General features: G+C 40.0%; 1 protein-coding gene across 3 annotated transcripts in view; it reads left to right on the forward strand.

The window, feature by feature from the left end:
* The window catches only part of BBS9 (Bardet-Biedl syndrome 9), a 428,290-nt gene that overhangs the window by 352,306 nt on the left and 60,152 nt on the right, over positions 1 to 15,832 (forward strand). For all 3 annotated transcript variants that reach the window (XM_014838754.3, XM_014838755.3, XM_070511651.1), the window contains one exon: positions 1,478 to 1,700. In XM_014838754.3, coding sequence (XP_014694240.1) covers positions 1,478 to 1,700 — 223 coding nt within the window. The remainder of the gene's footprint in view (positions 1 to 1,477; positions 1,701 to 15,832) is intronic.

The raw sequence follows: 15,832 nt of genomic DNA on the forward strand, positions 1-15,832 counted from the left end.
AATGCAATCCTTGGATGGCAGTGCCTGAGCTGGGTCGTAAGTGGGAGCTGGCCAGATAGGGAGTGGAGACAATACATTGCAGCAGGAGAGCTGAGCGTGTGCAGAGGCCTGGCTGAGAGCATGCGTGCAGGTGGATAGGAAGAGAATAAAATGGAGCAGAAGCTGGAGCAGAAAGTGCTTTATATGCTAAATAGAGCATTTGGATTTAGGTTTTGAAGTTTAGAAGTAACCTGATCTTATTTGCATATTTGAAAGGTGGCTCATCTGATACGGTTGAGGATGAAGTGTTACTAAGAGAAAAGTCTCCCAGGGGCTCCTTCTCTCTGAGTGTCAGGTTTCTCACCTCTTCTTTAAGGGCCTTGGCCTATTCTGCAGAATTCTAAGAGAATAAATTCATTCAGTGTCTTTCTTTATAATGTCACTTTGGCTGTCAGCTCCATGGTGCTCTAGGTCTTACCAGCCTCTGGGTACAAATGTAGTCACATGGGCAGTAATACCCAGACATCACCCACGCTTCCCTGTTGTGCTCTTTAGGACCTCTAGATCCCCATCAAAATCTGCCCCAGTTATCTCTGGGACCCCTTGGGGCTATCCAATGGGAGCTCATAAGCTGACTCTTCCTGCTCCTCATTCTTTTGTTATCTGAACCCACCTGAGGGTGGTGCCTCCTCCTGCCTGTCCTGCCAGTGCCAGTGCCTTCTGTGACAATGCTGAGGGCCCTGCCCAGCATCAGTATTCCTGGAAGTACAGCCTTCACAGTGCTAAAGTGGCACTGCACTTCCTGAGGTCTTCACTGCAGCACAGCTCCACTATGCCCAGCAGAAGTGGGGCAAATGGCCCACTTCCTCATTTTGTGTCACTTTTTGTCACTTGGGCAGTGAAGTGGGACTAGATAGGCTTGTGTGTCACAAAATCTCTCTTGAAATAAGCTCCCCTGGTTTCTGTGTGCATCCCCAAGGCTGTGGGGCCAACAGTGAGAGAGACTCCAGGGTTTTCTCTTGACTCCAGTTTCCCCCAAGATACCCAAAGGTCCTCCCTGTCCTGGCCAGTTCTCCTTCAGCAGAAAGATGAGGCAAAGTGAACCATAATCCTGCAGCTTCAGCCTCCAGGTCATCAAAGATACTTACACCTGAGGTGATTATTACTGTTACTAATTGCTCACACCTGGCACAGGGTTGAACGCTTCTCATATACCATCTCATTTAATCACCCAACCCTTGGAGGTACAGACTATTAGTATCCTCATTTGTAGATGAGGATGAGGCTAAGAGGCATTAAGTAACTTGCTCAGGGTCAAACAGCTGACAGAGCTAAAATTCAAAACTGGGCTAGTCTAAAATATTCCAGACCAAGCTCTTAATAAGTCCCCAACACTTGGACATAAACAGTCATAACCTTATAACCTGGTTAACAGTAAAGTGCCTACTTTGCTCATTTGTCATCTTTGCATAAATTCAAAATTGGCTTTTGCATCCAGGGCTGGGAAGAAACAGTGGATGCTGCTATTTCCCACCTCTTGAAGACCTGCCTATCGAAGAGTTCAAAGGAGCAAGCTTTGAACCTTAGCAGCCAGCTGAGCATGCCGAAAGACACAAGCCGACTGAAGAAACATATCACCTTGCTCTGCGATCGATTAGCCAAAGGTGGCCGTCTCTGCTTGAGCACTGATGCGGCAGCTCCACAGACCATGGTCATGCCAGGTAAGAGCTTCATGCATGCTCCCTATCACAACTGTACTTTTTCCAAATTAAAGAAATGTGCCTGTGGTTGTATTTGGGGTTTACATTTCATATCAAAGTGATGATCGCCAAGAAAATTGCTTTCACGTTTCCTCTCAGATATCCCAGGGTAACCACTTGGATAAGTATCCTTAGCGTATTTGCTTGCTAGACAGTTCTAGAATGGTATGTCTTTTTTTCTTCCCTTTTAGATATAGGATCCATTTTGTTTTGCTTCTAACCAATAAAAAGTAGATTCGAGAATAAAACTATTTTTAAGGAAAAGTTTTACTAAATGTGATCTCGCGATACCATATTTCATAAATGTAAATAGCATAATACAAGCAGCTAATGTGATCCAGATGAGTCCCATCCCTTCTGCCGTTTGCTTGGATTGTAGTCATCAGAATGGGTGAGAAGAGACAGAGAAAGAGACTGGGGATGAGGAGATGTGAGCAGGCTTCAGGGCTGAGGCACCTACGGTCCAGGATGGGAGAGATCCAGCTTGCCCCTACATGGGCAGGTAGTGATGGCCGTGGGCACCCAGCTCATCCCTTCCCACAACCAGAAAGGCTGAGCCGTCAATGGTGCTGCACTCGGGCCCCTTAGAGGCAGCAGCTTCCAAGTCCCGCTTCCCTCCTCTTAGTGTCTCTCTTAATGGCGGCAGTAAGGAGCATAAAGTCCATGAATGTATTAAATGCTGCAGCTGTAGCATCTGTTTCCTCCTAAAGCCAGGACTGTAGTATGGGAAGTGGTGTGGTTTTCCCTTCTTCCTTCTTACATGCCTTTTGTGCACCTCCCCCCATGCTGATGCTCTTCCTGTTGCCTCCTTTCCCCCTCAGTCAGCATTCTTAGAAGTAAAAAGGAATGCAAGCGAAAACTTAAAAAGATAAACATGGAGACAGCATAGCATAATCTAATAAGCACACACTCTGGAGGCAGACAGACCAGCCTTTGGGTCCTGGCTCTAGGCCTTACTACTCATATGACCCTGGATATGTTACTTAACTTTCCAGAGTCTTGGTTTCTTCCTTTTGAAAGTGGATAGAATAATGCCTCCCTTGCTGCCAGGGCCTTAGATGTTCGTAAAGCTCCTAGAACAATGCTTGGAGCAGATACTCGAAAAATTCAAGCTGTCACTGTTACTGTTGTTAGGGATATATGTATAATTCAATCTCTAAATTTGAGGGGAGACTAGCTGGTTTGTGGTCATGGAATTCTATATTTTATGATTTGAAATATTTTTTGCCTTATTCACACATGGGTAGAACCTAACTTTTACCCCAAAAGGATATTTCTAATATGGCATTTCAAAATAGAAAGGCCTTTCCACGTAGAAAGAATTCTAATATTGTTGGTCTTAATTTAGGTTTTCTTCATCTTGCACTTGTTAACATCCTTCTGACTCTTCCTTCAGCCTCTACTTGTCTATCTTCTGCTCACTGTTACAGGATTATTTTCCTAAGAAACAAATATTTGGGCTTAATGAGATAGTAAATGAAAAAACATTCACTCTAATCAGCACTGAGTAAATGCCTCTCCCTCTTTCCTTGCCAACTGGAAAAACAACGGAGGCTTGAAGGAGAAAGGCAAATGACATAAAAGAGAAGACTTACAAAGAGATGAGATCAGTCCTGTGATTGGCTGGTGTATCTGTCAGTGCAAGGCCGTGGCAGCCCTGCCTTCTCTTCCTCACATCCCTATCAGAGCCTCTTTGGGAGCAGCCATTAGGAATCTAGTGGCATTGCTGAGAGAAAAGACCTGGACACCTGGAGAGAACAGATGCTCCCAAGTCACATTTGTTGATGGTGGAACTTTAGTCATTTGTTTAAGTAATTAGATTTGGAAGCAACTTGAGGGCTGTGTCCCTATGAGCCCTTGATGCAAAGTTTCTGAATGTATGGAAGGAAGAGGGAGAAGAAAGGAAGAGAAGGAAGGGAGGGAGAAATGAAGACAAATACAGGAAGATGGAAAATGCATTTGTTCACAAACCAGATGTCTGTAAGCCAGGATTGTGCGTCTACCGCCTGGTCCAGCTGAGTTCACATTCCACTGGGAAACTGAGGCTGTGCCTACTTGTGCTTCACTTTCAGTCATAATGGCTTGCTTTTACATAATGATGACCCACTTTTCAGGTCTGGTTGAGTGACTCTCCCTTCCACTTGTCCTGATCTAATCATGACAGCGAGTTTTGAAAAATTGTTGAATCAGTGCTGTTTATCATTAATACGCTCCATTATTGCCTATAAGACCTTTCCTCCCTAGAATCCAAATTTTTTGCACACTTATTTCTGTGCTTAGCACATTTTTGTGGTAGAAGGAACATGTATAATTATTGCCTTTTTACAAATTGAAAATGGAGTTAGGAAAAGCTACATATCTTGCTCAGAGTTCCATGGTTACCGGAAGGGTTCGGTCTAGAATCCAAATCTCCTAACCTGCTAGCCCACTGGGCTTCGCTCTAGACCACACAGACCACAATGGTACAAATACGTTTCTAGCTGGAGCTTCCTCCCGTCTAAGCTATTCTTGATCTGGCCTTCTTTTCCCTTAAATTCGTCTAGCAGTGTGGGAGGAAACGGGCAAAAATGGTTTCCCGCAGTCTCTTTTCTTTGCTCTGAGGAATATATTAAGGATTTATTTTTGTTTTATGCTTAATTTTTATTAATTCCAAAGGTGACATGATACCATTATCACAGAGATAATAAGAAATACTGTGAGTTATTTCTGCTTCAAGCCAGTAATTGTGCACTTTACAATGTTAGTTTAGCTATTAATAGTTGTTTCAGAACATGTGAAGGTAAAGTGACTTATTAGAAAGGGGTAGATTACTGAACAACATAAGCATACAAGCACTTTTCACAGACATGATCTTTTTTTAATACCTGGGCAGGAACTCAGAAATCATCTGGTTCACCTCCTTCACTTAACAGCTGAGGTAACTAAGGCCTAGGGAGATGAAGTGACTTAGTGGTTGGTATTAAAAGGCAGGAGTGTGTAATTTTACCATGTTCCCTATTAAATTGCAGATGGATAAACATCTCAGAATAAAAAACCCTTGGTCTTTTCTAGCCTCATGACTTTATGAGCCTGGCACCTTGGATGTGCCCTTTCTTAGCTCCAGTAAAGGCCATGATGACAACTTCCTCCCTGGCGTCTAGAGTTTGAAAATCTTTCCCACTGGGAATTACCTTATGGACTTCTTTGCCTCACATTTCTCCTGCTTGCCTTTGTCGACCTTCAGATTCTCTATAAGGATTTAGCCTAACCTTTTCTGGATGAGTTCTGTATATTGCAGAACCATCAAACTTACGTTTCTCTTATCTATAGCTATGGTATTCACATCTTTCTGCTGGAGGATATTGCACTTTCATTAAACGTCTTTTTTCTAATCTCAGCTGTATGCATTCTACTCTTATAGGAGAGTCACAGAGGGCCACCAGGGTAGGGTTTTTAGAAAATCTGAATGTGAAGGCCTTTAGTTGACCTAAATGGCTTTCTCATATATGTTTGTTACCTGCTTTGTCAGTGTGGGTCCTTGAGGTTGAGAGATTTGCCTTACATTGCCAGAGGCTTCCTTTTATGACCTCAGTGTCTAGGACAGCATTTCAATGGCCATAATTACAGCTAACACTTGACTTTCTCAAGCACATACACAAAACTTAATGTGTATGTGGGTGGGCCTAACTCATGATATTTGAATACTAATCATTTTAACCTCATAAACCCTGGATATTTTATCACCTCTGCATGGGTTTTTAAACTTCCTATGTCTAGGTATGCTTTCCCCATCAAAAAGTGGAATGGATTAGTGATGGTCCATCAGATGGAAGCTTGGAGAGCAAATGGTGTGGGCCCCCAGCAGGGCAAGCAGAGCAAACTGGGCAAGGAAGAAGGCTTAAAGACAATCCAGGGGCTGGTCCGGTGGCGCAGCGGTTGAGTGCGCACATTCCGCTTCTTGGCAGCCCGGGGTTTACTGGTTCGGATCCTGGGTGCAGACATGGCACTACTTGGCAAGCCAAGCTGTGGTAGGCGCCCCATGTATAAAGTAGAGGAAGATGGGCATGGATGTTAGCTCAGGGCCAGTCTTCCTCAGCAAAAAGAGGAGGATTGGCAGTAGTGAGCTCAGGGCTAATCTTCCTCAAAAAAAAAAAGACAATCCAGGTTGATCAAGTACCTTAAATGAATATTCTCATAATATGATCAAATGAGTCAAAAGTCGTAATGGGCCATAGCTTCAGCTGTATTTTCTTTGGCACTGCAGGAGTCCTGGGCCAAGAGGAAGCCAAGAGGGGGAAAAAAAAGGAACCAAAAGTGTGATAAATAAGATGAGCATTTTCACGGATATGGATCAGAAAACTTATTTTGAGATGTGATATGGACCACCCAAGAATTAGTATTTTGTACATCTTTGCTATATTAAGTGGGTAGGAGAAGATAGAGAATATAAGTCTGAATAAGGTATCTATTCTATCTTTTAGGGAGATGTATTCAAAACTCCCATTTTTTAGTATTTTAAACTTGAGTTAATGACCTTTTCCACTTAAGGGTTTGATGATATTTTGAGGCTACTTCCAAATGAGCCATTTCAGCAGAATTTCAGTTTAGTTGTCTGAGGTCTCATTTAGATGCTTGAGAAGACATTTGGTGTTTGCTTTCATATTGTCAGTGTGATTTAGCTGTTGGTTTTACACTTTATTTGAATTTTTACAAATTTGAAGTCTTTCATTAAGGAAATTTAGATGAAATCAATATAGGAAAGCCTCGGGAAAAAACTTTTCTTACAGAGAGTATAACACTTTGTTCATTTTTAAAAATTAGGAGTGAGTTCCAAAATGAGAAAATACTGCTGTGAAGTGGACTTTGACATCAGAAGTGCACAGATTCCAGAGCTGGCTTGGCCCTTTACCAGTTGTGTGATAGAGAACACGTTTCTTAGCTTGTCTGCTTCTCAATTTTCTCAACTATAAATAGGAGTAATCATGGTACTTTACCAGGGTTGTTGGCCAAATTAAATATAGTAGTCTGTGGAAAATGCTTAGCAAGTGCCTGAAACGTAGCAAATTCTCACTAAATGTGAGCTTCTATTAATAATAATTATAAAGCCAAATGCAAAATCTGAAAGGCACTTGTGAGAACTTGACAGCCTAGAGTTAGAAGAGTAAAAATATAAGATCAGACAGGAAATTTTTAAAAAGAAGAGTCTAAAATTTGCCCTTTCAGAATATTTGTTATAAAGTAACAGCAAAAGGCAATGTAACTATAAAAAGAGAGCTTGATGCACAAAATAGAAAGTTCAGAGTTGACTGAAGTAGGAAAGTTTTGAGACTAATTGGTATCACAAAAGACTGCGGGAAACTGGAACCAACATTTTATTGTTTTCATTTGGGAAAACAAAAGGTTTATTTGAAAAATAAGGAAAATTAAAATTAACAGTGCTTGTTTTATCATATATGTATTTGCTGCAATTTATGACATGCCTACAGGTATGTACTAATTCTTGGAGACAACAATGAAAGAATTATGTGGGTTTTTGTTTGTGGCATGAGGATACACACTCAAATTTGACCTTACAAGCACCTTGACAAAGAGGATCCTTTTTAGGGAAAATTATTCCAAGGCATCATCCATTTTCCTGGAGGTCTTTCTTAACCTTTTGATAAGCAGATCATTTTCTTCAGAAACATTTTTCATGTCATCATTCTTCAGTTTTCTTTTCTTGATTGTTAACTGGGCTGACTGCCAGATTTTCTTTTTTTTCTTTTGTCTTCTTTTTATTAAGATTATGATAGTTTACAACCTTGTGAAATTTCAGTTGTACATTATTGTTAGTCACGTTGTAGGTGCACCCCTTCACCCTTTGTGCCCTCCCCCCACCCCCACCTTTCCCCTGGTACCACCAATCAGTTCTCTTTGTCTAAGTGTTAACTTCCACCTATGAGTGGAGTCATACAGAGTTCATCTTTCTCTATCTGGCTTATTTCACTTAACATAATACCCTCAAGGTCCATCCATGTTGTTGTGAATGGGACGATTTCACCTTATTTTATGGCTGAGTAGTATTCCATTGTGTAGATACAACACATCTTCTTTATCCATTTGTCCCTTGATGGACACTTAGGTTGTTTCCAAGTCTTGGCTATTGTGAATAATGCTGCAATGAACATAGCAGTGCATATATCTTTATGCATTTGTGTTTTCATGTTCTTTGGATAAATACCTAGCAGTGGAACAGCTGGATCGTATGGTAGTTTTATTCTTAATTTTTTGAGGACTCTCCATACTGTTTTCCATTGTGACTGCACCAATTTGCATTCCCACCAGCAGTGTAGGAGAGTTCCCATTTCTCCACATCCTCTCCAACACTTGTTATTTCCTGTCTTGTTCATAGCCATTCTGACAGGCATGAGGTGATATTTCATTGCAGTTTTGTTTTGCATTTCCCTAATAATTAGTGTTGTTGAACATCTTTTCATGTGCCTGTTGGCCATCTGGATATCTTCTTTGGAAAAATGTCTGTTTAGATCTTTTTCCCAGTTTTTGATTGGGTTATTTGTTTTTTTGTTGTTGAGTAGTATGAGTTCTTTATATATTCTGGAGATTAACCCCTTATCAGATAGATGGTTTGCAAATATCTCAAATATCTTCTCCCAATTGTTAGGTTGTCTTTTCGTTTTGTTGATGGTGTCCTTTGCTGTGCAGAAGCTTTTTAGTTTGATGTAGTCTGATGTGTTTATTTTTTCTATTATTTCCCTTGCCTGGTCGGACATGGTATTTGAAAATATACTGCTAAGACTGATGTTGAAGAGCATACTGCCTGTATTTTCTTATAGAAATTTTATGGTTTCAGGTTTTACATTCAAGTCTTTAATCCATATTGAGTTAATTTTTGTGTATGGTATAAGATAACAGTCTACTTTCATTCTTTTGCATGTGGCTGTCCAATTTTCCCAAACCAGTTATTGAAGAGACTTTCCTTTCTTTATTGTATGTTCCTGGCTCCCTTATTGAAAATTTGCTGTCCGTAGATGTGTGGGTTTATTTCTGGACTCTCGATTCTGTTCCATTGATTCCATGTGTCTGTTTTTGTGCTAATGCCATGATGTTTTGATTACCATAGCCTTGTAGTATATTTTGAAATCAGGAAGTGTGATACCTCTCCAGCTTTGTTCTTTTTTCTTTGGATTCCTTTGGTTATTTGGGGTCTTTTGTTGTTCCAATAAATTTTAGGATTCTTTGTTCTATTTCTGTGAAAAATGTCATTGGAACTTTGATAGGGATTGCATTGAATCTGTAGATTGCTTTGGCAACTCTGGATATTTTAACTATGTTAATTCTTCCAATGCAAGAGCATGGAATATCTTTCCATTTCTTTGTGTCTTCTTCGATTTCTTTCAACAATGTTTCATAGTTTTCAGCGTCCAGGTCCTTGACTTCTTTGGTTAAATTTGTTCCTAGATATTTTATTTCTTTTGGTTGCAATTTAAATGGGATTGTATTCTTAATTTCTCTTTCTGCTACTTCATTGTTAGTGTATAGAAACACAACTAATTTTTGTATGTTGATTTTGTATCCTGCAAACTTACTGTATTTATTTATTAATTCTAGATTTTTTCCCCTGGGTTCTTTAGGGTTTTCTACATATAAAATCATGTCATCTGCAAATAGTGACAGTTTCATTTCTTCCTTTCCAATTTGGATTCCTTTTACTTCTTTTTCTTGCCTGATTGCTCTGGCTAGGACTTCCTATACTGTGTTAAATAAGAGTGGCAAAAGCAGGCATCCTTGTCTGGTTCCTGTTCCCAGAGGGATAGCTTTCAGTTTTTCTCTGTTGATAGGATATTAGCTGTGGGTTTGTCATGTATGGCCTTTATTGTGTGGAGATACGTTCCTTCTATACCCATTTTATTGAGAGTTTTTATCATAAATGGATGCTATGTCTTGTCAAATGCTTTATCTGCATCTATTGAGATGATCATGTGATTTTTATTCTTCATTTTGTTAATGTGGTGCATCATGATGATTGATTTGTGGATGTTGAACCATCCCTGCATCCCTGGAATAAATTGTACTTGATCATGGTGGATGATCTTTTTAATGTATTGTTGTATTCAATTTGCTAGTATTTTGTTGAGGATTTTTACATTGATGTTCATCAGTGATATTGGCCTGTAATTTTTGTGTTTTCCTTGTCTGGTTTTGGTATCAGGTTAATGTTGGCCTTGTAGAATGAATTAGGAAGCTTTCCCTCCTCTTCAATTTTTTGGAATAGTTTGAGAAGGATAGGTATTAAGCCTTCTTTGAATGCTTGATAGAATTCACCAGGTAAGCCATGTGGTCCTGGACTCTTACTTTTGGGGAGGTTTTTGATTACTGTTTCAATCTCCTTACTGGTGATTGGTCTATTCAAATTCTCTATTTCCTCTTGATTCAGTTTTGGAAGCTTGTATGATTCTAAAAATTTATCCATTTCTTCTGGATTATCCATTCTGTTAGTGTATAGCTTTTCATAGTATTCTCCTATAATCTTTTGTATTTCTGAGGTGTCCATTGTAATTTTTCCTCTGTCACTTCTGATTTTATTTATTTGAGCCATCTCTCTTTTTTTCTTGGTGAGCCTACTAAAGGTCTGTCAATTTTTTTTTTATCTTTTCAAAGAACCAGCTCTTAGTTTCATTGATTTTTTTCCTCTTGTTTTTTTGTCTCTATTTCATTTATTTTTGCTCTGATTTTCATTAATTCCTTTCTTCTACTGATTTGGGCCTTTGTTTCTTCTTCTGTTTCCGTTTCCTTTAGGTACACTGTTAGATTGTTTATTTGAGATTTTTCTTGTTTGTTGAGGTAGGTCCATGTTGCTATAAACTTCCCCTTTGAACCACTTTTGCTGTATCCCATAAATTTTTGCATGTCATATTTTCATTTTCGTCTCCAGGTATTTTTTGATTTCTTCATTAACCCGTTTATTGTTCAGTAGCATTTTGTTTAACCTCCACATATTTGTGCCTTTTCCAATTTTCTTCCTGTAGTTGATTGCTAGTTTCATGCTGTTGTGGTCAGAAAAGATGCTTGGTATTATTTCAATCTTCTTTAATTTATTGAGACATGTCTTGTGGCCTAATATGTGATCTATCCTGGAGAATGTTCTATGTGCATTTGAAAAGAATGTGTATTCTCCAGTTTGGGGATGGAATGCTCTGTGCATATTTACTAAGTGTCCCCTGTGTGGGCTCCATGTGTCTGTTGTGACAGGGTTGCTCTTGCTGCAGGTGAATGGGGAGGCTAGGCTGTCCCCCTGGCCGGCTGGTTGTAATGCTCAGCTGCATGTGGCTGCTGTGGTCCCTTCAAATACTTTATTGGGAAAGGAGAGCCCCAGCACAGTTGAATGCAAGGTCTAATAGCACATCCCTGCTACATTTTTTCTGTTAAGTTAGTAGGCCCCCAGTGTGGCCAGTTGCTACGTTCAGGGGCTCACAATTGCTGCAGGCCTCTGGCCTGCAAGGCTATTTTCAGCACTCTCAGTAGTACAGCTGGGTGGGGCTGGCGCCCGGTGTGGCAGCACAGAATTGTTTCAGGTGTTGGAAGGTGGCAGCAGTTCCATATGTGGCTTAAGATGGCTCCTGACCTGTGAAGTTCTGTGAATAGAATGTGGCTTTTTCTTCTCTAGAAAGGAATTTCTGCATCTTCTACCTCAGTCAGCACCGTCCCTTGTGGTAGGGGTTCTTTTTATCCAGTTTAAGGTTCTCTCTCAGGGGTGATTTTTCCAAGGGTAGTTGTAAATTTGTTGTGTCCATGAGAGGAGGTGAGTTTGGAGTCCTCCTATGCTGCCATCTTCCCAGCAGTCTCTGATAAACAATTATTTAGTGAATATTCTTGGAGCCCAGTCTGTGTACATGCATAATGAATTTATAGTTTATAAGTATGGGTTTCTTTGAAAAAATAAGGATCTGGGTTTGATACTTTGCTGCTTGAAAATATTCTGCAGCAACCTTTAACGTACCACATTAAATAAAAAATCCTAAGCCTGAAATATAACTTTCTTTTCTAAATAGATCTACCTTATCCTTCTAGTGATTAGCTCCTTCACTTTCTTCCTTAAGATCCTTTACTGATACTGAATTACTCAATATTCTCCAAACACACCATGCTTTGCAAGCTTCTATGCATTTAAATAGTTTCCTTGGTTTAGGAGAGTCAGTCTTCTGTTGGTGGTACAATTACCACTAATTTCTGAAGACCCAGCTGAAATGATGTCCCACAAAGCATTACCTGGTCCTCCTGACACTACTAGTCTCCTCTGTGCTCCCCTGGTCTCTGGACATATGGCTATTATAGTACTTATCACAGGGTACCATCGTTTCATGTTTTTATTTCATCCCTCACCCCTGTATTAGTCTGTGAGGGCTACCGTAACAAAATAGCACAGGCTTGGTGGCCTAGACAACAGAAATTTATTTTCTCACAGTTCTGGAGGCTGGAAGTCCAAGAGCAAGGTGCTGGCAGGTTTGGTTTCTCCTGAGGTCTTTCTCCTTGGCTTCCAGATGGCCACCTTCTCTCTGTGTCCTCACATGGCCTTTTTCTCTGTGTGTGCACAGTCCTGTATCTCTTCCTCCTCTTATAAGGACAGCAGTCCTTTTGAAATGGGGCCCCACCCTTATGATCTCATTTAACCTTAATTAATTCTTTAAAAGTCCTATCTCCAAATGTAGTCACAGTGAGGGATAGGGCTTCAACCTGTGAATTTTGAGAAGGACATGATTCAGTCCGTAACACCCCAGCTAGGAGGTAAGTTCACAGAGGGCTCTTTATGTATTGTATTCTCTGTGATCTCAGCACCCGACTTATGCCTGGCGTATATATATTGATAGCTACCATAATAAAATATCTATAATATTTTGAATTATAGGCTCACAGGGAGATGCAAAAATATGACATAGAATCCCATGTAACCTTCAGGTTTCTCCAATGGTGACATTTTATATAACTGTAGTACAGTGTTAAAAATAGGAAATTGACATTGGTCTACCTTATATTTTGAGAATGAATCAGTGGAGCTTTTTATAAAGAGGATAACTTATGAAGTAGGTATAAGTTTTGGACTTTTAGAAAGGGTAGTGGCAGATGTTGGAGTTAGTGATCTGAGCAAGGAGATGTGGGTCTGTAAGTGAACTGGTTAAGTTGCAGATTAGAAATTCAGTTGGGTAGATCAGTAAGAACGCGTTGATAAAGAAATTCGAAAAGCTAGGTAAAAGAGATTGAGAATGATGTAAATGCTAATGGGAGCTATTATGGTTCTTAAGCTGTAAGTGACTTATAAAGAGCAATGTTTTAGAAATGCCAGTCTGATGGTGGTATGCAGGATAGAGGGAGGTATGAAAAATAGGGAAGAATGCAGATAGTCCATCAGGTTTTTTAGCTGCCGTTGTTGGAAATGATTAAGTTGGTAAGTGCATTTTGTTTGCATGGTTAATATGCTTCGTTTCAAATACAACGAGTTTAAGATGATGAAGGTGCATCCCAGAAGAGATATGTGTCAGTTGCTGAATCTGAAGCATGTTAGCTTAAAGGAGAGATTGAAGCTTGAAAAATAGATTTTAGTATCCTCAGCTTAGAGGTCATCATTGAAACTTTGCAAATGGATGAAACCTCTGAGGGAGTGAAGACACAGGGAGGGGAACACTGGATTTGGGACTTAGCCGCAGAGCCAGGCATCTGGGACGAGAGATGGATTCTATAGGGAAGAGTAAATTTCAAGGAATTCCCAAAAGAGGTGGTGTCACTACTATCAAAGATAGAAGTGGGGGCCGGCCCCTTGGCCGAGTGGTTAAGTTCGCACATTCCGCTTCGGTGGCCCAGGGTTTCGCCAGTTCAGATCCTGGGCGCAGACATAGCATCACTCATTAGGCCATGTTGAGGCAGTGTCCCACATACTACAACTAGAAGGACCCACAACTAAAATATACAACTATGTTCTTGGGAGGTTGGGGGAGAAAAAGCAGGAAAAAAAAAAAGAAATGTAACCATGGGCCTTCCAGGATCAGTTCAACTGACCCCATCTTATCAATAGAGTAATTAAGAGTGGCTTTTCAAGAACTGAAACCCCTTGTCCAATTCAGGCCTGTTCAGACCACCAACCCATCAACTGAACCTGCGCAAATGCTTGATAAGTGACCTTTTTGATGCCAAGGAGCAAAAAATTCCACCTTCAGATCATAGTAACGCCGCCATTTTGTGAACATGCATCTTATGAAGAGGCATGAAGCTTGGCTATGCTTGCACAGATCATCAGTTACCCCAATTCTCCTTACCTCCTATCGTCTATCTCCACACTTGAGAGTGCCCTTGTCCTTCATCCCATAAATTGTGCCCCAAGCCCTGGATGGAGGAGACAGATCTGAGGGCACACGTTCCCTGTCTCCCTGCAGATGGTTCTCCAAGAATAAGCTGATTTCTTTTCCCAAAAGCCGATGCTGTAATTAATTGGCTTGTTTGAGCATTGGATAGGAGAACCCCATTTGTGCCATAACAAAAGGTCAAGGAAAAATAGTTGTATAACTGGAAGGAACAATATAGGAAGGCAGATGGAAGAAGAATTAGGCTACTGTCAGGGTTTTTATTTCTTTTCTTTCTCTTCTCTTTAAAAAAGATATTTAGAGATGTTTGAAGGTCAGGGGACTGTGGCAAGATGAGAGTGCTAAAATCCAACATTTTTGTTAAATGGGAAGCTTTGAGGAGGTAGAGGAATAATCTAGGAAGTAGACAAACTGAATAGAGTTAATATTTAAGAAGAGAAAAAATGAGAACCTAGACGTAAGTTGGGAATATATGGAGATGAAAAAGGAAAATTTAATGAAGTCCAGCTGCATGAGCTTTGGAGAAGTAAAGTTTTATAGTAATCTGTGAGAGAGCAAGAAGGGGTGAATGGTGAAGTGGTAAATCAAAATTGGTTTGAAATAGCCACTGTGGAAAGGACAAGCTCAGCCACCTAGCCTAGCCATTGTGCAGCTGCTTATTCTTTTGGAGCCATAGTTTCCTCACTTGATGTAATGAGATAACACCTCCTTGTTTTGAAATGACGTATTGTTTCACAATTGCTTTGAAAATCAAGTTGTATTGTATAAGTAAAGAAAGCGTTCAGTTATTGCTAAGATGCTCATTCGTTCTTATCCATTGTAATAGGGAGTCCATAATGAGATGAATGGAAAGTTAGTGGAAGAATATTTGAATCTGGGATTAGAGTTGTATTTGACAGGAGAAGCAATTAGAAGTAACTATAGGGGAAAGTCTACAGTCAAAGACCTAATAGAATCACATTCTCCCTGTGTGCACTTAGCAAATACTTGTTGATAGACAAGCTGGCTGCTAACTAATTACATTGTGATGACCAAAGCCGGGTTTCTTGGAAGTAGGGTTGTTAATACAGGAAAAGAATACCAGGGGAGTTTGAGGAATTTCCTTCCCTGCAGATGTTTAAACTAATGCGGATACTAAACAGTCTAAAGATAATTTGGGAAAAACCCTACGTGAAAGAAGGGGGATAAAGTAAATAACTTTGAAATAACATTGCTATTCCTATTTCTTTAGCTGTGTTGTATGGACAAATCTGTAAAATGCCCATTTTTATTCTCACCCAGCTGTAAATGTAAGCTATCTTTGCTTTGGACTGTTCTCCTATGAAATATTACAATGGAAACCCTAACTCTGTGTAGTTTTCAGTATCCTTAAAAATTGCATGGATTGGCCGAAAGAAAGAGTATCTCTGTACACCGGAGCATCTCTCAGGAAGATACTTATCTCTGAGGCTTTGTGTTATATCAAGAATAACTTTTCTCACATATCGTATTGACATTTGGAGCTTTTTTTTTCCTTCAAATATGAGGGTGAAAAAATGGGTGTTTATTCCAGCAGTTACTGGTATGAAGGGCTTTCTACAGATTCATCACAGACTTGTAACAGTTTTTTTCCAGATTTCTTCCCCTCAGCTTTTACCCCCACCTCACCTTCTGCTCCTCAGTGGCTCTGTCTTCAACAGTAAGGTTCACTTCAAAATTATGATAAACATCTGTCCTGTTTTCTTCCTTTCAACTTTAACTCCTAATACTTGCTATCTTTCTAAG

The sequence above is a fragment of the Equus asinus genome, chromosome 1 (assembly GCF_041296235.1).
Source record: "Equus asinus isolate D_3611 breed Donkey chromosome 1, EquAss-T2T_v2, whole genome shotgun sequence".
Taxonomy (NCBI): Eukaryota; Metazoa; Chordata; class Mammalia; order Perissodactyla; family Equidae; genus Equus; species Equus asinus.